We start from the raw sequence: 21,084 nt of genomic DNA on the forward strand, positions 1-21,084 counted from the left end.
GAGAGAGAGAGAGAATGAGGACTAGTCTCTAACAGGGAGAGAGAGGAGAGAGGAGAGTGGAGAGAGAGGAGAGAGAGAATGAGGACTAGTCTCTAACAGGGAGAGAGAGGAGAGAGGAGAGAGAGAGAGAGAGAGAGAGAGAGAGAGAGAGAGAGAATGAGGACTAGTCTCTAACAGGGAGAGAGAGGAGAGAGAGAGAGAGAGAGAGAGAGAGAGAGAATGAGGACTAGTCTCTAACAGGGAAAGAGAGAGAGGTTATAAACACTGGAGAATAACAGGGAGAGCGGAGAGAGAGAGGAGAGAGAGAGAGAATGAGAGAGAGAGAGAGAGAGAGAGAATGAGGACTAGTCTCTAACAGGGAAAGAGAGAGAGAGGTTATAAACACTGGAGAATACCAGGGAGGGAGTGAGAGCAAACAATCAATTGTTTGTTTTCAAGCTAGCTATAGCTAAGAGCAAATAGCTAAAAAAAGAAAAGGCTATCAAATAGCTGAGAAAATGTTTACATTTTGCTACTTGTACTACTTTTCTTTTTAATTGAAGAAGAAGAAGAAATGGGATGCTGTTGCAGTAAAAAGGCTTGATCTGCGAACTGAGATGAAAACAAGCTGGAAAAAGCTGAAAAGAAATGGAAAAGAGCTAGGAAAAAAATGACCAAGAGAAAATCCAAACAAAGATTATGTACCCTACAGATGTTTGCTCTTCCAAGGCAAAGAAAAACTATAAGTAAAGTAATGAGAGAGTCACCTGAGACCTTGATGGCGGACCTCACAGTACTAGTGGGGAAGAAAACAACAACGAATCTCATATTTCATACGGAGAGCCCCTCAGCCTGACACACTGCCCTGTGCACGAAATACTCAAAACATAGAAAGAATGGTAAAGGCAGACAGATAACAATCAACAAGGACAACGATAAAACTGCCCGTCTCACAGTTAACGTTTACCATAGCGACACCATCTTGGCTCAGGGGTCGGAAAGCAGCCTGAGGACGTTCCAGGAAGACTTCCAGTCCCCAGGAGAAGAAGCAAAGGAGCAACTGCAAGAAGCTCTCAACAGACCAAAATCCAGGAGAAGATGACCCCTCCAAGCCCTGAAAACAGCACTGTCTCTCCAAGAATCTTCTCCTACGTCGACTCTCTCAGAGACAGTCTACCTGTTCTAGAAAGAGACTTTACTGAGTTCAGGGAGATATTCCTTGACCAGCCAGAGCAGAGGCACTCAACAGCCGACACCAGCCAGCCTGATGAATCAGCAGCGCAGTGAGATCTCACCCCCCTTCCATAGACTTACACAGTAATTATGACAACTTCCGGAGGACGTCTTCTAACCTATCAGAGCTCTTGTAGCATGAAGTGACATGTTGTCCAGGTAATTAATCTAGTACTGAAATGATAAGCTACAGCTAGCTAGCACAACAGTGCATAAAATGTGGTGAGTAGTTAACTCAAAGAGAGAGAAAGTCCATAGTTGAACAGTTTGAACAAATTAAATTATTCCAAAATTAAGGAGAAGCAAGAGAGAGAGAGAGATGGCTATATTTGGTTGCATTTATTGTTTTTTACTTTCACTTCCACTTAGCTAGCAAATGCAGCTAGCTAGTTTAGCCTACTCAAACACCCGGCTCAAAACAGAGAGGGATGCTGTGTTAGCTAGCTGGTTATGACTATCCAACACTGGAACTCTTCCAAGTCAAGGTAAGCTTTTGGTTTAATTAATTTATTGCCTCTGGGGCCCACCGGTGTAACTGCTAAACTGCTTTCTGTACTGTATGATTGTAACGGGTTTAGTAACGCGTTAGTTCTAGTAGTTCTAGTTGACTATGATGTGACAACGACGTAGGCTGTGTGTCGTGATTAGCGTTCATGATATGAAGGTTTGGCTTGAAAAGTTTTTTTCGCCTGGTTACAGACAGCTGATGTGTTGTGCACTGAAGTCCACAAGCGCAGGGAAAAGGTGAGAGGAACAGAGCATGTAGATAGCTGTGAGAAGGAATTATTTATACAACGAGCAAAGTGATCATGCTGTTTTTATGTGGCTGCAATGAAAGTTAACTGCGTTTGCATGTGATCAGGTGTGTATTCATTCTGCCGATTCTGTTAAAAAACGTTTTTTGAAACGGAAGCAAACAGAACGAAATGGGAATAAACATACCTGAATTTATCCAATAGAAACTCTCATTTGCAACTGTTGGACTAATGATTACACCCTAGATCAGCTAGATGCAGGCAATAGTATGCAAGGCAGTTTTCAATGTGCCACTGTCTGTCACTTTAATAATAATTCTCTCGACCTGTGCACCTAAGTTGTAAACTTTTCATAAGCTAGGTTGTAGCAACCTCGTGATGGTACAGGGAAAATGTGAGTATCATGTCGTATCCTAAACCTATCGATGTTACTTTGAGCTGGGTGAATGGAATATGAATGACAGTCATCCAATATTCTCTAACTGAAATCAGGCCATGCTCGTTAAAAAAATAAAATAAATCATCCTCCCTCATCTTAAAATGTCACCAAACGCCACTGGTCTCGTCCCTGGGAAAAGAGTCATCAAGCTCCGTTTTTGCCCCACCACAGACACTACAGAGTCCCAGGGCCCCTCCTCAACATCCAAGGAGCCCCAAGCAACAGATGGCCCACATCCCCACTGCCCCATTCACCACGCTGCCCCCCCCCCCCCCCTCCCTCAAGAGTCATCCCTGACAGAGCACCCGGCTAGCCACAACAGGCAGTACAGAAGAACAGCTACACAGCAGTGACTGCCACAAGTTCCTCAGCACAGGACAACCAGAACCAGATAAGAGACATGTTACCTCTAATCTGCTCTAAGATAGGCATACTGAACTAAAGACCTACATGCACTACAGATGACATCCAGGGTAAAGTACCAATGTACGCATAAGCTATGTAGCCTAGATAATAAGAGATAAATATATATATTTGTAATGTTTTATTATGTATTGAATATTTAAATACTGTTTATTTGTTTTATCTCGTGTGTTCAACACATCCTAAAGGAACATTTTAAACATGGCATCCTTAAGTAGGATATAAGCACCTACAGTGCATTCGTAAAGTATTCAAACCCCTTGACTTTTTCCACATTTTGTTACTTTACAGACTTATTCTAAAATGGATTAAACTGTTTTTTTCCTCTCATTAATCTACACAAAATACCACATAATGACAATACAAAAACAAAATTATAATACAAAATTATAATTATGTGAAATATCACATTTACATACAGTAAGTATTCAGACCCTGTACTCAGTACTTTATTGAAGCACCTTTGGCAGCGATTACAGCCTCAATTCTTCCTGGGTATGACCCTACAAGCGTGGGACACCTGTATTTGGGGAGGTTATCCCATTCTGCTCTGTAGCTCCTTTCAAGCTCTGTCAGGTTGGATGGGGAGTGTCGCTGCACAGCTATTTTCAGGTCTCTCCAGAGATGTTCGATTGGTTTCATTCCGGGCATTGGCTGGGCCAATCAAGGACATTCAGAGACCCGAAGCCACTCCTGCGTTGTCTTGGTTGTGTGCTTAGGGTCATTGTCTATTGGAAGGTGAACCTTCACCCAAGTCTGAGGTCCTGAACGCTCTGGAGCAGGTGTTCATCTGTTCATCTTTCCCTCAGTCCTGACTAGTCTCCCAGTCACTGTCGCTGAAAAACATCCCCACAGCATGATGCTGCCACCACTAAGCTTCACCGTAGGGAAGGTGCCAGGTGTCCTCCAGACGTGACCCTTGACATTCAGGCTAGGGCTGTTGCGGTGACCGTATTACCGCCGGCGGTCAAGAGTCATGAAGGCAGTCAAATTCCACGTGACCGTTTAGACACGGTAATTTGGCTTCTACAAGTTCTGATGCTGCTGATGGTCATTAGTATCCTACCAAACTTGCTAACTGCCTGGTACTCAGCACTCTATTGTTCCTCTAATCACTCTGACATCGATGTAAATAGAATGGATTCTATTAGGGTGCATTACGGCGGCCGTGAAATTTGAGGCATTATCAAGTGCTTGTCAAATTGTGAATTAGTGACTGATGTAGTGTGATCAGCCTGCACAAAAAAAACAAAGCAGAGCTCATGCCTTTCATGCAACGTTTTTCAAATCCTCATTAGAGTTGCATCATGCAGCCTTACAATGTATTATAATCCAAACATGTAGCCCAACGTTTGTAGAACAACTGAAAGGATATTTTCTCCAAACAATTTGAGGGAGTGCCCACAAACGGCTATTCTGTGTTGAGCGGTTAACAAACAAATAGGTATTCCTATATTCTTAATTTAGAGTTATTAAATTAAGAATACAGGAATACCTATTTGTTTGTTAACCGCTCAACACAGAATAGCCGTTTGTGGGCACTCCCTCAAATTGTTTGGAGAAAATATCCTTTCTATTTTATTCAGCTTTGTTCTATTGTATTCTTCATACTATAAAATAATGCCACGGAATTCTAAGCAGATCTTGCCTGCTAAATGAACTAGTGTCGCCCACAGCCATATGGCATAGCCAGATCAGGGCCTAACATAAGGACAATTCAGAGTATGTTATTCTGTTCTTCTGAAATAGACTACATTTTCTTCATATCATGCTTCTTTAGACCTGTCTAAAATAAATAATGGATTTATTGTGAAGGCTATAATACATGGATTTATTAGACTTTTTAAAATGTAGATGCTCCAAAGGTCTGCATCAGTGGCTTGTAGGCTATGTGTGGAAGCCAGGAGATGCTAAATGTGTTTATGTTAACGAACGGTCAATTACTGTGAGACCAGCTGTCATTTGCTTGACAATCACCAGCTGACAACATTTTGTGACCGCCACAGCCCTAATTCAGGCCAAAGAGTTCAATCTTGGTTTCATCAAATCGTGAGAAACAAGATTCTCCTGTCAGAGAGTGCCTTTTGGCAAACTCAAAGCAGGCTATCATGTGCCTTTTACTGAGGTGTGGCTTCCGTCTGGCCACTATCATAAAGGTGGAGGGCTGCAGAGATGGTTGTCCTTCTGGAAGTTTCTCCCATCTCCGCAGAGGAACTCTGGAGCTCTGAGTGACCATTGGGTTCTTGGTCACCTCCCTGACCAAGGCCATTCTCTCTCGATTGCTCAGTTTGGCCAGGCAGACAGCTCTAGGAAGAGTCTTGGTGGTTCCAAACTTCTTCCATTTAAGAATGATGGAGGCCATGGTGTTCTTGGGACCTTCAATGCTGCAGACTTTTTTGGTACCCTTCCCCAGATCTGTGCCTCGACACAATCCTGTCTTCGGAACTCTACGGACAATTCCTTCAACCTCATGGTCTGTATGGAGGAGTGGGTCAAAATCCCTGCTGCAGTGTGTGCAAACCTGGTCAAGAACTACAGGAAACGCATGATCTCTGTAATTGCAAACAAAGGTTTCTGTACCAAATATTAAGTTTTGCTTTTCTGATGTATCAAATACTTATGTCATGCAATAAAATGCAAATTAATTACTTAAAAATCATACAATGTGATTTTATGGATTTTTGTTTTAGATTCCGTCTCTCACAGTTGAAGTGCACCTATGATAAAAAATTACAGACCTCTACATGCTTTGTAAGTAGGAAAACCTGCAAAATCGGCAGTGTATCAAATACAATCAAGTTGTAGAAACATCTCAAGGATGATCAATGGAAACAGGATGCACCAGAGCTCAATTTCGAGTCTCATAACAAATGATCTGAATACTTATGTAAATAAGGTATTTCTGATTTTATTGTTAATAAATTTGCAAACATTTCTAAAAACCAGTTTTTGCTTTGTCATTAGGGGGTATTGTGTGTAGATTTATGAGGAAATTTTTTTTAATTTAATCCATTTTATAATAAGGCTGTAACATAACAAAATGTGGAAAAAGGGAAGGGGTCTGAATACCAACTTTGGGCTCCCGAGTGGCACTGCATCTCAGTGCAAGAGACGTCACTACAATCCCTGGTTCGATTCCAGGCTGTATCACATCTGGCCTTATTTGGAGAGTCCCATAGGCGGTGCACAATTGGCCCAGCATCATCCGGGTTTGGCCCGGTGTACGCCGTCATTCTAAATAAGAATTTGTTCTTAACTGACTTGCCTAGTTAAATAAAGGTTAAATAAAAAAATACAAAATATTTTCCAAATGCAGTGAATATATAACATTCAGGGTTTGTGCTCTTAAACATTTGGTTGTGAAAAGCACAGACTCAGACATCGTACCAAGTTCAGACATTATTATACTTCTAAGAGACATGAAGTCAAAGAGAAACATCCTCTCCCAAAAATTACAGGGAGGTTACTGCAGGCCTACCGTCAGTGAAACATCCACATGTAAAATGTTTCAGTGACTCAGGAGGGATTCTAATCTAGTTTAAAGAGAGGAAAGGAAAAACATACAGTTGGCTAAAAAAAAATATATATATATTTTTAAATTGTTATATGCCTCTGTCTGACTTTCAGTATTATAACAAAGTTTGTTTTCAGAGTCACTACTCTGATATAATTCCTTTTGAGTCAGTAGGTAAAGTTCTATTAATGGGGGATTTAAATGCTAGAACTGGTAAATATCCAGACTACATATATTTAGAGGGAAACACCCATGTACATCTGGGTATGAATCACAACTGACTACAGAGAGAGAGAGAGAGCTATGACAGTATTGTCAACAAAAATGGGAAACAAGTAGGTTTACTTATTGATCTGAACTAGGAAACAGTGCAGTTGCCTTTGTCATAACAGATATAGAGCAATAAAAAAAAAACTATGCCTTTATGGTCATGACACAACTCCCCTTGTCAGTCCACTGCCAAATTAGAATTTATCAGAAAAAAGAATAATCTGATGAACCACCCCTACTTTTTAAACCAGAACTCTACCCACTCCCGCCCACATACACGTGGGGGGGGGGGGGGGGGGGGGGGGAGCTAGCCATGTTGAATAGAAGGCAGAATTAACTAACATTGATATTAAAAACTTGATTTACATTTGTATTTTTTACTACATTTAAATAAGACAAAGATGGCGTTAAGCCACTGACAAATTTATGGATATATTCATCAATCTGGCACAAAATAAATACTACATCTTAAAAAGGTGAAAAATAGAATATCAAAAAAGAAAAATGGTATGGTTTGACAAAGAAGGTTCAACTGCAAGAAAAGAACTAGGACTTTTGTCAAAACAAAAACACCAGGAGACACGTCTCATATACCAATAGGCCCTAAGCCAATATAAGAAAATTCCTCTATATCACCAATTCATTTTATGAATCATGGAGGAAATTAGATACCACTCTTAAAAAGAAAGACCTCCCAATCAAAGATTGGATTATCTGGAAACAGCATTTTGAAATACCTCTACAAATTCCAAATAAAAAAAAGAACTTAACTCCACCCAAACATTAGTAATAGAACAATTAAAATAATTATAATTAACAGTAAAAACCCAACGAAACCAGCTGGACAATCCTATTACATTGTTTTAACTAATTGATCAAATAAAGGCCCTCAAGAGCGGTGAAGCCTCAGGGCCAGGCAGCATTCGAACAGAGATTTTAAGTAAAAGTTGAATTGGATTCCTCCCTAAACACTGAACAACAGATCACATATATATCCTCCATGTCCTCAAAAAACATGTCCACCAAACTCACAAAGGAAACATATATGCCTTGTTTTATTGACGTTTCAAAAAGCCTTTGATTCCTTATGGGATGAAGCACTGTTCTCAAAACCCCTTCGAAGTGGTGTAGGAGGCAAGGTCTATGATATTATTATTATTAAAGCACTGCATCTCAGTGCTAGAGGCATCACTACAGACCCTGGTTCGATTCCAGGCTGTATCACAGCCAGCCGTGATTGGGAGTCCCGTAGGGCGGCGCACAATTGGCCCAGCGTCTTCCGGGTTTGGCCGTCATTGTAAATAAGAATTTGTTCTTAACTGACTTGCCTAGTTAAATAAAGGTGAAATAAAAAATAAAAAAATAAATGAGATCTATAATGAAAATAAAAGAACACAATTCTTTAGTCAGGACAGAGGAGTAAGACAAGGTTACAATATTAGTCCAACCTTATTCAATATTTATAGAACTGAACTGGCTACAGATCAATCAAGATCTCTGGGACTCACCCTAGAAGACAAATAAATAAAGTGTATTTTATATGCCAATGACTTGTCACCAGAGATAATCTTGTCACCAACAGAACAGGAGGTACAACAAAGCCTGTCCTTGCTAGAACAGTATTGTAAGGACTGGACACTATCCATTAATATGGAACAAAACTACAGTGCATTGCGAAAGAATTCGGCCCCCTTGAACTTTGCGACCTTTTGCCACATTTCAGGTTTCAAACATAAAGATATAAAACTGTATTTTTTTGTGAAGAATCAACAACAAGTGGGACACAATCATGAAGTGGAACGACATTTATTGGATATTTCAAACTTTTTTAACAAATCAAAACTGAAAAATTGGGCATGCAAAATTATTCAGCCCCCTTAAGTTAATATTTTGTAGCGCCACCTTTTGCTGCGATTACAGCTGTAAGTCGCTTGGGGTATGTCTCTATCAGTTTTGCACATCGAGAGACTGACATTTTTTCCCATCCCTCCTTGCAAAACAGCTCGAGCTCAGTGAGGTTGGATGGAGAGCATTTGTGAACAGCAGTTTTCAGTTCTTTCCACAGATTCTCGATTGGATTCAGGTCTGGACTTTGACTTGGCCATTCTAACACCTGGATATGTTTATTTTTTAACCATTCCATTGTAGATTTTGCTTTATGTTTTGGATCATTTTCTTGTTGGAAGACAAATCTCCGTCCCAGTCTCAGGTCTTTTGCAGACTCCATCAGGTTTTCTTCCAGAATGGTCCTGTATTTGGCTCCATCCATCTTCCCATCAATTTTAACCATCTTCCCTGTCCCTGCTGAAGAAAAGCAGGCCCAAACCATGATGCTGACACCACCATGTTTGACAGTGGGGATGGTGTGTTCAGGGTGATGAGCTGTGTTGCTTTTACGCCAAACATAACGTCTTGCATTGTTGCCAAAAAGTTACATTTTGGTTTCATCTGACCAGAGCACCTTCTTCCACATGTTTGGTGTGTCTCCCAGGTGGCTTGTGGCAAACTTTAAACAACACTTTTTATGGATATCTTTAAGAAATGGCTTTCTTCTTGCCACTCTTCCATAAAGGCCAGATTTGTGCAATATATGACTGATTGTTGTCCTATGGACAGAGTCTCCCACCTCAGCTGTAGATCTCTGCAGTTCATCCAGAGTGATCATGGGCCTCTTGGCTGCATCTCTGATCAGTCTTCTCCTTGTATGAGCTGAAAGTTTAGAGGGACTGTCACGCCCTGACCATAGTTTACTTTGTATTTTCTATGTTTTGATTGGTCAGGGTGTGATCTGAGTGGGCATTCTATGTTACATGTCTAGTTTGTCTAGTTCTATGTTCGGCCTGATATGGTTCTCAATCAGAGGCAGGTGTTCGTCATTGTCTCTGATTGGGAACCATATTTAGGTAGCCTGGGTTTCACTGTGTGTTTGTGGGTGATTGTTCCTGTCTATGTGTTTTTCACCAGATAGGCTGTTTTAGGTTTTTGTTACGTTCATCACGTTCTTTATTTTGTAGTGTTTGCATTGATTCGTGTTTTACGTTTGTTCATTAAAACATGGATCGCAATCTACACGCTGCATTTTGGTCCGACTCTCCTTCACATACAGAAAACCGTTACAGGGACGGCCAGGTCTTGGTAGATTTGCAGTGGTCTGATACTCCTTCCATTTCAATATTATTGCTTGCACAGTGCTCCTTGGGATGTTTAAAGCTTGGGAAATCTTTTTGTATCCAAATCCGGCTTTAAACTTCTTCACAACAGTATCTCGGACCTGCCTGGTGTGTTCCTTGTTCTTCATGATGCTCTCTGCGCTTTTAACGGACCTCTGAGACTATCACAGTGCAGGTGCATTTATACGGAGACTTGATTACACACAGGTGGATTGTATTTATCATCATTAGTCATTTAGGTCAACATTGGATCATTCAGAGATCCTCACTGAACTTCTGGAGAGAGTTTGCTGCACTGAAAGTAAAGGGGCTGAATAATTTTGCACGCGCAATTTTTCAGTTTTTGATTTGTTAAAAAAGTTTGAAATATCCAATAAATGTCGTTCCACGTCATGATTGTGTCCCACTTGTTGTTGATTCTTCACAAAAAAATACAGTTTTATATCTTTATGTTTGAAGCCTGAAATCTGGCAAAAGGTCGCAAAGTTCAAGGGGGCCGAATACTTTCGCAAGGCACTGTAAGTACCATTTCACACCACCAATCCTGAAACACACCACCGACTATATTTACCTTGGTGGTTTGACATGGCCATAAAGTCCTTAACAGATAAAGCACGCAGAGCATATTTTGCGATCAGAAAGACCCTGTATAAATTTATCCCACCAATAAGAATTTGGCTTAAATTATTGGACTCTGTCATAACTCCAATCCTTCCATGTGGCAATTTAAAATATACAGTACATCATGGGATGAAAGCCCCACCGAAAGGTTTTACCTGGAATTTTCTACAAATATTCTAGGTGTGCACAGAAATGCCCCAAACCTAGCCTGTAGTGCAGAACTTGGGAGATTTCCACTAGCACTCATAATTGAGAAAAGAGACACGACATTCTAGACTCACCTAACACACTGTGATCCAGAATATTGTCATCACAAGGCTGTCTTATGCAAAGACTGCAACACAAAGAGTGACCCTTTCGAGCAACTGGCCCAGAAGCACCAGCTAAAATTCAACCATTTGACCACAAATAAACACAGTTCTAATAAGTAGAAATCTCTAACCAAAATATGTAGAATATTGACAAAACGAAATTCAACTGAATCACAAGCTTCAATGTTACCAAATTCTATATAGAGAGTTATCAAATTAGGACAACACCTTTTCAAAATCAAAGAATTCAAACCATGGAAGACATTAACAGACTCGATGAACCATAGCCTGGCAATAGAGACAGGATGCCATAGAAAAACATGGAAGGTCAGAGAGGAAAGACTAGGTAAGCACTGCGGGTCGGATGAAGTAGAGAATGAGGAGAAAATCTGCGTTATGTTAGGAGAAAACATTGAGACAGTAGATCTTGCTGCAGATGATGTGCTGCCTTGTCATCATTTAAGAGATGTCATACACATGAGCCTTTCTAGATTTCATTTCGGGAATAGTTTTTTAAAATGTCTTATTATTATTGTTTTTGTGCATATGCAGTATACTGTATATTATTATTGTTGGTCCAACATATTGTTCATTTATGTAATACTTCATATACATTGCTTTGACAATGTAATGTCTGCGTCCAACGCACACTCCCAAACACTTAGATCCCCGGAACGCAGCACACTTTCCAGCTCACTCTCCAGATCCCAATCACCGGAATTCTAATCACCTGTTCACACACCTGCATGTCATCATCCCACACTATTTAGTTCAGTTCCTTGCACCCCATCACTGTGAGGTATCGTTTGTTTTTGAGACACACTTTTTCGGCCCCCCGTCCTTCTCGCCTCCCTTGTATGATCGTTTTTTCCTGCCTCACTCACAACGCCTTTTGCCTTTTCCCTGCCTGTACTGTTGCCATTTGTGGACCTACCGTGTATGACCTTCTGCCTGCCCCTGGACCAAGCTACCTGCATCCTCCTAAGGTTCCTGTCAATAAACATCTGCTGCGCTCTGCGCTTGAAACCAGCTCTCTGTCTCCCTCGTGTTCATTACAGACAACAGTGGCAACAACCCATTCATGCCAATATAGCATTTATTGAATTTAATTGACTTGCATTGAGAGAGAGATATAGGAGAGAGAGGGGTCATGAAGACTTGGCTCTAACACACACAGAGGAAGAGAGCGAGGACAAACCCAATTTTGATACTCTCATATCTATTGGGTGAAATACCACAGTGTGCCATCACAGCAGCACGATTTGGGACCTGTTGTCACAAGAAAAGGGCAACCAGTGAAGAACAAACACCAGAAATACAACCCATATTTATGTTTATTTATCTTCCCTTTTGTACTTTAACCATTTGCACATAATGACATTTGAAATGTCTTTATTCTTTTTGAACTTTTTTGAGCAAAGTTTACTGTTCATTTTGATTGTTTATTTCACTTTTGTTGATTTTTTTACTTCACTGGCTTTGGCAATGTTAACATATGTTTCCCATGCCAATAAAGCCCTTACATTGAAATTGAATTGAGAGAGAGAGAGAGATGCCATGAAGACTGGTCTCTAACAGGGGAGACAGAGAGGTTATGAAGACTGAGGCTGGAGTCTCTGTTGTTGAGTACATCTCACTGAGACTGACCTGTCTCTGAGGCTGACTGTCCAGGGAGAGTTTCCAGGACGCCCACCAACAATACGGAGTATGCTCTTGACGAAACGATCATCTCTCTTCCCACACTCATTAAACTCCACTTTCTCTGTGCGCACACAGACACACACACACACACACACACACACACACACACACACACACACACACACACACACACACACACTTCAGTTAGCGAGTAAAGTTGTGTACACAGGTACACTTCCAGGAAGCACTTATTATTCATTATAGTTGCATATTCCATTAGGAACTCACCGGCTGGCTCAATGATGGACACTTTCTCCCCAGCTGTTCAAACAACAATAAGCAGAATCATTTTTTTTAAATAATTTTGAAATAACAGCCAAGGAGGGATTAGTGCTTCGAGCAAAATGTATGAAAAGAGCTTTATAGTGTTAGTAAATTAACATTAGACCTAGAAGGATAGAGTACAGAGTATAAGATATACTGGCGGTGTCCGAAATCTGTCTTGCCGACTACTTACTAAAACGACATAATGTGTACTAATCATACTCATACATATACTATTTAGAAAGTACTGTTTGGTAAAACAGATTCAGTAAGCAATAAATATCAACATACTAGGCTCACCCATCCTGATAACGCGGCATCTAATGCGCAAGTGCGTTGATTCCCACCATTTGTTCATTTGGGTACAGCGTGTCCCCTTGTCTCATTATCAGCTTATCATCATGTTATAAAATGTTCTATTTTCGCATACCTAAAATGCCTACTGTGTAGAACGAAAGTATGGGAATTCGGATACGGCCAATGAGTGATGGAGTAACAAGAGAAAGATATGGAGAAAGGAATGTAATGCCTGAGGGGACAGAGGTATGGGGGGGGGGGGGGGGGGGTCGGAATCTTTACCGCACTGCTTGATGGCGCAGTAGTCAAACTCTGTTTTGGGGTCAGTGGTGTAGCACCAGGGTCCGTGTTGGTCCCCATCTGGGTTCCGGCAGTAGTTCTCTGTCAGGTTGCCCTCAGGGTGGGTCCCTGGGTTTATCCTGGAAAACCACAGTGCAGTAACAGCACTAAACCTACCTACCAAGGCCACAGCAGACACTTCTACACCCACATGCTACTATCCCATACATTGAAGTATATATACACACAGTACCAGTCAAAAGTCTCGACACACCTACTCATTCAAGGGTTTTTCTTTATTTTGACTATTTTCCTCATTGTAGAATAATAGTGAAGACATCACAACTATGAAATAACAAATATGGAATCATGTAGTAACCAGAAAAGTGTTAAACAAATCAAAATATATTTTAGATTCTTCAAAGTAGCCACCCTTTGCCTTGATGACAGCTTTGCACACTCTTGGCATTCTCTCAACCAGCTTCACGAGGTAGTCCCCTGGAATGCATTTCAATGAACAAGTGTACCTTGTTACATTTTGGGGGGGAATTTCTTTCCTTCTTAATGCGTTTGAGCCAATTAGTTGAGTTGTGACAAGGTAGCAGTGGTATACAGAAGATTGTCCTTTTTGGTAAAAGACCAAGTCCATATTATGGCAAGAACAGCTCAAATAAGCAAAGAGCAAAGAGAAACGACAGTCCATCATTACTTTAAGTCATGAAAGTGCAGTCGCAAAAACGATCAAGCGCTATGATGAAACTGGCTCTCATGAGGACCGCCACAGGAAAGGAAGACCCAGAGTTACCTCTGCTGCAGAGGACAAGTTCATTAGAGTTACTAGCCTCAGAAATTGCATCCCAAATAAATGATTCACAGAGTTCAAGTAACAGACACATGTCAACATCAACTGTTTGAATCAGGCCTTCATGGTCGAATTGCTGAAAAGAAACCACTACTAATGGACACCAATAATAAGAAGAGACTTGCTTGGGCCAAGAAACATGAGCAATGGACATTAGACCGGTGGAAATCTGTCCTTTGGTCTGGAGCCCAGATATGAGATTTTTAGTTCCAACCGCCATGTCTTTGTGAGACGCAGTGTAGGTGAACGGATGATCTCCGCATGTGTAGTTCCCACCGTGAAGCATGGAGGAGGAGGTGTGATTGTGTGGGTATCACATTTCATGTAAGACCCAGATGCAGACAGTGTCGAAGTAACAAAGGTTTATTATTAGTACAGGGGCAGGCAAAACGACAGGTCAAGGGCAAGCAGAGATCAGTAGGGTGCAAAAAGTCCAGAACGGCAGGCAGTCTCAGGGTCAGAGAAGGCAGAATGGTCAAAACCAGGAAAAACAAGAAAACAGGAACTAGAACAGACAGGAGCAAGGGGAAAAACGCTGGTAGGTAAACAAAAATTAACTGGAAACAGACAAACAGAGAACACAGGTATAAATACACTGGGGATAATGGGGAAGATTGGTGACACTTGGAGGGGGGTGGAGACAAGCACAAAGACAGGTGAAACAGATCAGGGTGTGACAGTGGGGGTGCTTTTCTGGTGACACTGATTTATTTAGAATTCAAGGCACGCTTAACCAGCATGGCTACCATAGCATTCTGCAGCGATACGCCATCCCATCTGGTTTGGGCTTAGTGGGACTATCATTTGTTTTTTAATAGGACAATGACCCAACACACCTCCAGGTTGTGCAAGGGTTAAGAAGGAGAGTGATGGAGTGCTGCATCAGATGACCTGACCTCCACAATCATCCGAACTCAACCCAATTGAGATGGTTTGGGATGAGTTGGACCGCAGAGAGAAGGAAAAGCAGCCAACAAGTGCTCAGCATATGTGGGAACGCCTTCAAGACTGTTGGAAAATAATTCCAGATGAAGCTGATTGAGAGAATGCCAAGAGTGTGCAAGCTGTCATCAAGGCAAAGGGTGGCTATTTTGAAGAATCTCAAATATAAAATACATTGATGATTTGTTTAACACTCTTTTGGTTACTACATTATTCCATATTTGTTATTTCATATTTGTTATTTCATAGTTGTGATGTCTTCTCTATCATTCTTCAATGTAGAAAATAGTAAAAATAAAGAAAAATCCTTGAATGAGTAGGTGTGTCCAAACTTTTGACTGGTACTGTATATATATAAATATGTATTAAATATTTGACAACACCAAACATACCTGTCAAATTACATTTAAAATACATTTAATTTTAGAATCTACTCGTTATTTTTGATACTTTGTTTTGTGAGGCATGTTGACACTCCACTTCTGGCAGGTGACGCCCTTCCGCGTCTTTCGGACCACACCCCTGTAGTTTTTACCATTTTCATGGTAGCAATCTGGGGCGTGGGGAAAAAGGACATGAAAACATGACGACAGAAAACCCTTCTGTGAGTTATCAAGGAGGCTTGTGTTTGAGTACCCTAGATTGCATAGCGAGTGCATTGTTGCCATTGAAACAGCAGAGAGCAGTGTACCCTCAGCTTCGATGTCGTCTGCACAGCGTTTGATATGCAAGCAGAGAGCCGTCCTCATCTCAGGCACAGACGTGAAGCACCAGGGAGCCTCGGATCCATCTGGGTTACGACAGTAGTTCTCTTCCAAGCCCCTGGAAGCAATGGTATAGAAATTAGTATAACCAATATGTATAGCACACAATAACACAGGGATATATGGATAAAACAGCTAATACTATAGATCAAAATAACACAGGGATTTATGGATAAAACAGCTAATACTGTAGGACAAAATAACACAGGGATTTATGGATAAAACAGCTAATACTGTAGGACAAAATAACACAGGGATTTATGGATAAAACAGCTAATACTGTAGGACAAAATAACACAGGGATTTATGGATAAAACAGCTAATAATGTAGGACAAAATAACACAGGGATTTATGGATAAAACAGCTAATACTATAGATCAAAATAACACAGGGATTTATGGATAAAACAGCTAATACTGTAGGACAAAATAACACAGGGATTTATGGATAAAACAGCTAATACTGTAGGACAAAATAACACAGGGATTTATGGATAAAACAGCTAATACTGTAGGACAAAATAACACAGGGATTTATGGATAAAACAGCTAATAATGTAGGACAAAATAACACAGGGATTTATGGATAAAACAGCTAATACTGTAGGACAAAATAACACAGGGATTTATGGATAAAACAGCTAATACTGTAGGACAAAATAACACAGGGATTTATGGATAAAACAGCTAATAATGTAGATCAAAATAACACAGGGATTTATGGATAAAACAGCTAATACTGTAGGACAAAATAACACAGGGATTTATGGATAAAACAGCTAATACTGTAGGACAAAATAACACAGGGATTTATGGATAAAACAGCTAATACTGTAGGACAAAATAACACAGGGATTTATGGATAAAACAGCTAATAATGTAGGTCAAAATAACACAGGGACAATCATTCATGGGTAAATGTTGGATGTATGCTACTGACTCTGGATAAGCGTCTGCTATGACTAAACTGTATATGTGTTTCGGAAAACACAAATAACTAGACCCAAGATCAGCCATTCACGTAGACCCTCATCTCAAGACCCCTAATGTCACTCCTTACTCCACCCTCCTCATCACACCACTCACTAACCATCATTCCGCCGCTCATCCCTCTTAACTATCAATCCCACCGCTCATCCATCCATCCATCCCACTTCCGCCTGTTCCTCTGGCTTACTTGCATTCGTAGGTGTTTGGGTAGAAGGGGTGCTCGTGAGGGTACTGGGAGTCCCACCGCTGACAGGCAATACCGCCGGTCGTCTCGTTCACTTTGCCACGGTAATCCTCCCCGCGACCACGGAAACAGTTTGTGGTGTAGCTGGACCGGAGGTGTCTCTTTGGAACCGCAGCTGGAGTGAAAGGAGAGATGTGACAATATGAGGGGTGATATAGATTGTATTACATTATTAGAAACATGGAAACGTGTGAATGGAAGGGACAGGGAGGGTGTATGAAGGGGACAGACGTACGGCACTTGCTGATCTGGCAACTCTCTCTCTCCATATCAGGGTCTGTGGTGTAGCACCAAGGAACAGGGGAGGAGTCTGGGTTACGGCAGTAGTTATCATCCAAGCTCTTATCTGGATACCTGGGACGCACATGTACAGGATTCCATGTTAGGAGCTTCTCATTACCTTGGAAATGTTGATAGTTTTCTACTCTGTTACAGTACAACATATTGGTTAGAGAGAAGTAATGCTGACAGGATACAAAGGCATGTAGGCCTACAGCAAACTGTATGTAAAAGAGTGGAGTGGTAATGATTACAGTGGTGGGTAGACAGACATACTTCTCAGGCTGGTAGATGTGTTGTTGTGGGTACTGCTGGTCCCAACGTTGACACTCTCTGCCACTCACTGTGTGGTCAACCTGGCCCCTGTAGTCTTCCCCGTTACATGTGATACACACCTCTGTGCACAAACCCAAACACACACAGTCTGTAGCAACACTTTTTCGACAGTGATGTTCTCTATGATCAAAGACAACACATACACCACAATCAATCATTTACACATAGTGTTATAACGTTATCTTTAGAAGCATTCGCTATTGCAATCCTTCCACCCCTGGAATGTTGAACAGAATGGGAGGTGCAGTATCTCACTCTCTACCACACCTGCTGTCTCTAACTCTGAATGCTCGGCTATGAAAAGCCAACTGACATTTACTCCTGAAGTGCTGATCTGTTGAACCCTCTACAACCACTGTGATTATTATTATTTGACCCTGCTGGTCATCTATGAACGTTTGAACATCTTGGCCATGTACTGTTATAATCTCCACCCGGCACAGTCAGAAGAGGACTGGCCACCCCTCAGAGCCTCGTTCCTCTCTAGGTTTCTTCCTAGGCCACTGCCTTTTAGGGAGTTTTTCCTAGCCACCGTGCTTCATCTGCATTGCTTGCTGTTTGGGGTTTTAGGCTGGGTTTCTGTATAGCACTTTGTGACATCGGCTGATGTAAAAAGGGCTTTATAAATACATTTGATTGATTGATGTACCGTCTTTGCAGTGGGGGATATTGCAGCTCTCATAGCGGCGTTCTGGGTCATTGGTGTAGCACCATGGCCCGATGCGGTCCCTATCTGGGTTCCTGCAGTAGTTCAGCTCCAAACCATTAGTGGCTGTGGGTGTCCATCTATGACAAGGTATAGAAACAGAATATGTGTGAGAGAAAGAGATATCTTATTCGATTTTGCTTTGGGTCATGGTTTCCAAACGACTACTAATGCTCTACCCAGCACCGATTGTATTGTGGACATGGCTGAACTGTTACTAACCTCCAACTATTTTCTCTTCAGAGGAGACTTTTTCCTCCAGACCAAAGGGACAGCGATGGGGAGCTCTAAGGCTCCTAATTATGCTAACCTATATCTAGGAATGTTTGAAAAACAGGTGGTGCTGAATTCAGACCTTAACCCTTTTCTCTCCAATATGCTCCTAATTCTGATATATTTGGATGACATTTTCATGATCTATCCATGGACACAACTTTTAGAATTCCATGCTTATCTAAACGCTATGAATGAACACCTTAATTTCACCATTAACTATGACCTATCACAAATCAGTTTCCTTGATGTGATAGTTAAGGACAAAACCTCCCTCTCTACAGATCTCTTTAGGAAACCTACGGACAAGAATAACCTCCTTAGAGGTGACAGCTTTCATCCACGTCCACATTAAAAATCTCCCTATAAGTCAATTTAGTCGCATCAGAAGAATATGCAGCTCTGATGCTTCTTATTAGAAACAGACCACGGACCTCACACAAAGGTTTAAGGAAAGGGGGTACAAAGACAATTGGGTAAAACATGCCAATGATCGTTTTGAAGGACTAACACAGTTAGAAGGCCTTCAACCAAAAGTTAAAGAAAAAACAGGACATGTCCCATCATGCTTCACCCGATACTCACCATTGGGGAAGCCATTTAAGATCATTATCAGGAAGCACTGGTAATTACAAATGTGGCCAATATGCTCAATGCAGCTTCACGTATAAGTGCAACTAATTTACCCACAACCCCCCACACAGGACAAAGATTTAAGATAATTTTACCTGCATGTGCGCCAATGTTATTTACATGTTGAAATGTCCTTGTGGTCTGTCTTACGTAGGGAAAACCCATAGAAGCCTTAAGACACGGATCAGTGAGCACCGCAGCAATGCACAGACAGGTGAGACAACAAATCCGGTTGCTGTTTTTTGTTGTTGTACAAGCTGGACATCCTATTAGCTCTCGGAGATACATTGGAATAGAAATGGTCAAGATGTCACACACGGGGAGGGGACATTGAGAGAAAACTTCTTCAAAGGTAATCTTTCTGGATCCACAGATCCCTCTTGGCCTTAATGAGTTTGAGTTTGACTTGAAACCGTTTTTTTTATAGTCTAAATTGTGTTAATAAAAAAAGTATGCTAATTTAATATTGTATGTGTATGTATATTACTGTAAATATTGATCACATTCCCTGTGTGTGATCATGTATTTTGATACATTGAATGGTAATATTGTGTCACTATGTTATACATTTTTACCTCCTGTTTCAGGAAGTGATGTCACTGAGTACTGCGCCTATATATAGGACCTTCCACCCCCACCTGGGATATGAATGCCTGATGAAGACCTAAGGGTCAAAACATTGTAAATAAATATCACCTGGGAGCATGAACAGTAGTGTGCGGCGTTTTCCTTTGTGTTTTACAAACTACGACTCCCATAAATCAACGGGATGATCTTACCTGTGATCGTGTGGGAACTTTGACCACCACTGTTGACAAGTATGGCCATTTTTCGTCGTGAACACCTTGCCTCGATAGTCTTCTCCTTTACCCACAATGCACTTCCTTACGTACACTGCACATGGAAGAAAAACATCTGCCTTTTCAAACAGAAATCACAGCATGCTGCTGACACAACATGACTCATTTTGTAGCGTTATACAGAATGACATCAATTCACTTAGAACATAAATGACAGAGAACAGGACCTCACTTTGACCCCAAAGCTTACCCTTCTTCTCATACAGGTCACAGTTGACGTTCCTCTTGACCTCTGCGTTGCTGCCATCCTCCACCCATGGCAGCTGTTTACAGGTGATGGAGCGGCGCGTCTCGTAGTTGAAGGCTCTAATGAAAGGAGTTTTCAAGTTCATTTGTGTTCAATTTCTTTACCAATTTGGGGGTAGCCTGACTGGCACTCAAACCCGTTAGTCCAACACCTTATCCGCTAAGATCGCTAGGTGTTGTACTAAGGTCATTACAACTCTCCAGGGTACCTGCAGTCCAGTGTGTGTGAACAGCGTCTGGCACAGTCCTCCAGCGTCAGCCCTGGCAGCATCAGCACCCGTGCAGAGTTCCAGGAGGTCGGAACAAGCTCCCTTCCCTCAGAACGCTGGAAGTCATTCAGAGGACTGCGGGACCCTATGGCCAAATACAAAACGCACAATCCTAATATCTGGGGGCTTACACTATATATAAGTATGTGGACACCACTTCAAATGAGTGGATTCGGCTATTTCAGCCACACCTGTTGCTTACAGGTGTATAAAATTGAGCACACAGGATGCCACCTTTCCAACAAGTCAGTTTGTCAATGTTCTACCCTGCTAGAGCTGCCCCGGTCAACTGTACGTGCTGTTATTGTGAAGTGGAAATGTCTAGGAGCAACAACGCCTCAGCCGCAAAGTGGTAGGCCACACACGCTCACAGAACGGGACCGCCAAGTGCTGAAGCTCGTAGCGAGTAAAAATCGTCTGTCCT

The 21,084-nt window shown here is 41.5% G+C and overlaps 1 protein-coding gene across 1 annotated transcript in view; it reads right to left on the bottom strand.

The window, feature by feature from the left end:
• The window catches only part of LOC110527807 (hepatocyte growth factor-like protein), a 26,146-nt gene that overhangs the window by 3,310 nt on the left and 1,752 nt on the right, over nt 1-21,084 (bottom strand). The window contains exons 2-13 of the mRNA XM_036983284.2: nt 20,601-20,745; nt 20,336-20,451; nt 20,065-20,179; nt 18,323-18,459; nt 17,614-17,734; nt 17,294-17,412; nt 17,002-17,173; nt 15,752-15,882; nt 15,511-15,613; nt 13,260-13,396; nt 12,645-12,677; nt 12,363-12,477 (exon numbers count right to left, since the gene is read on the bottom strand). Coding sequence (XP_036839179.2) covers nt 12,363-12,477; nt 12,645-12,677; nt 13,260-13,396; nt 15,511-15,613; nt 15,752-15,882; nt 17,002-17,173; nt 17,294-17,412; nt 17,614-17,734; nt 18,323-18,459; nt 20,065-20,179; nt 20,336-20,451; nt 20,601-20,745 — 1,444 coding nt within the window. The remainder of the gene's footprint in view (nt 1-12,362; nt 12,478-12,644; nt 12,678-13,259; nt 13,397-15,510; nt 15,614-15,751; nt 15,883-17,001; nt 17,174-17,293; nt 17,413-17,613; nt 17,735-18,322; nt 18,460-20,064; nt 20,180-20,335; nt 20,452-20,600; nt 20,746-21,084) is intronic.

The sequence above is a fragment of the Oncorhynchus mykiss genome, chromosome 7, assembly GCF_057628025.1.
Source record: "Oncorhynchus mykiss isolate SJ-2025 chromosome 7, ASM5762802v1, whole genome shotgun sequence".
NCBI lineage: Eukaryota > Metazoa > Chordata > Actinopteri > Salmoniformes > Salmonidae > Oncorhynchus > Oncorhynchus mykiss.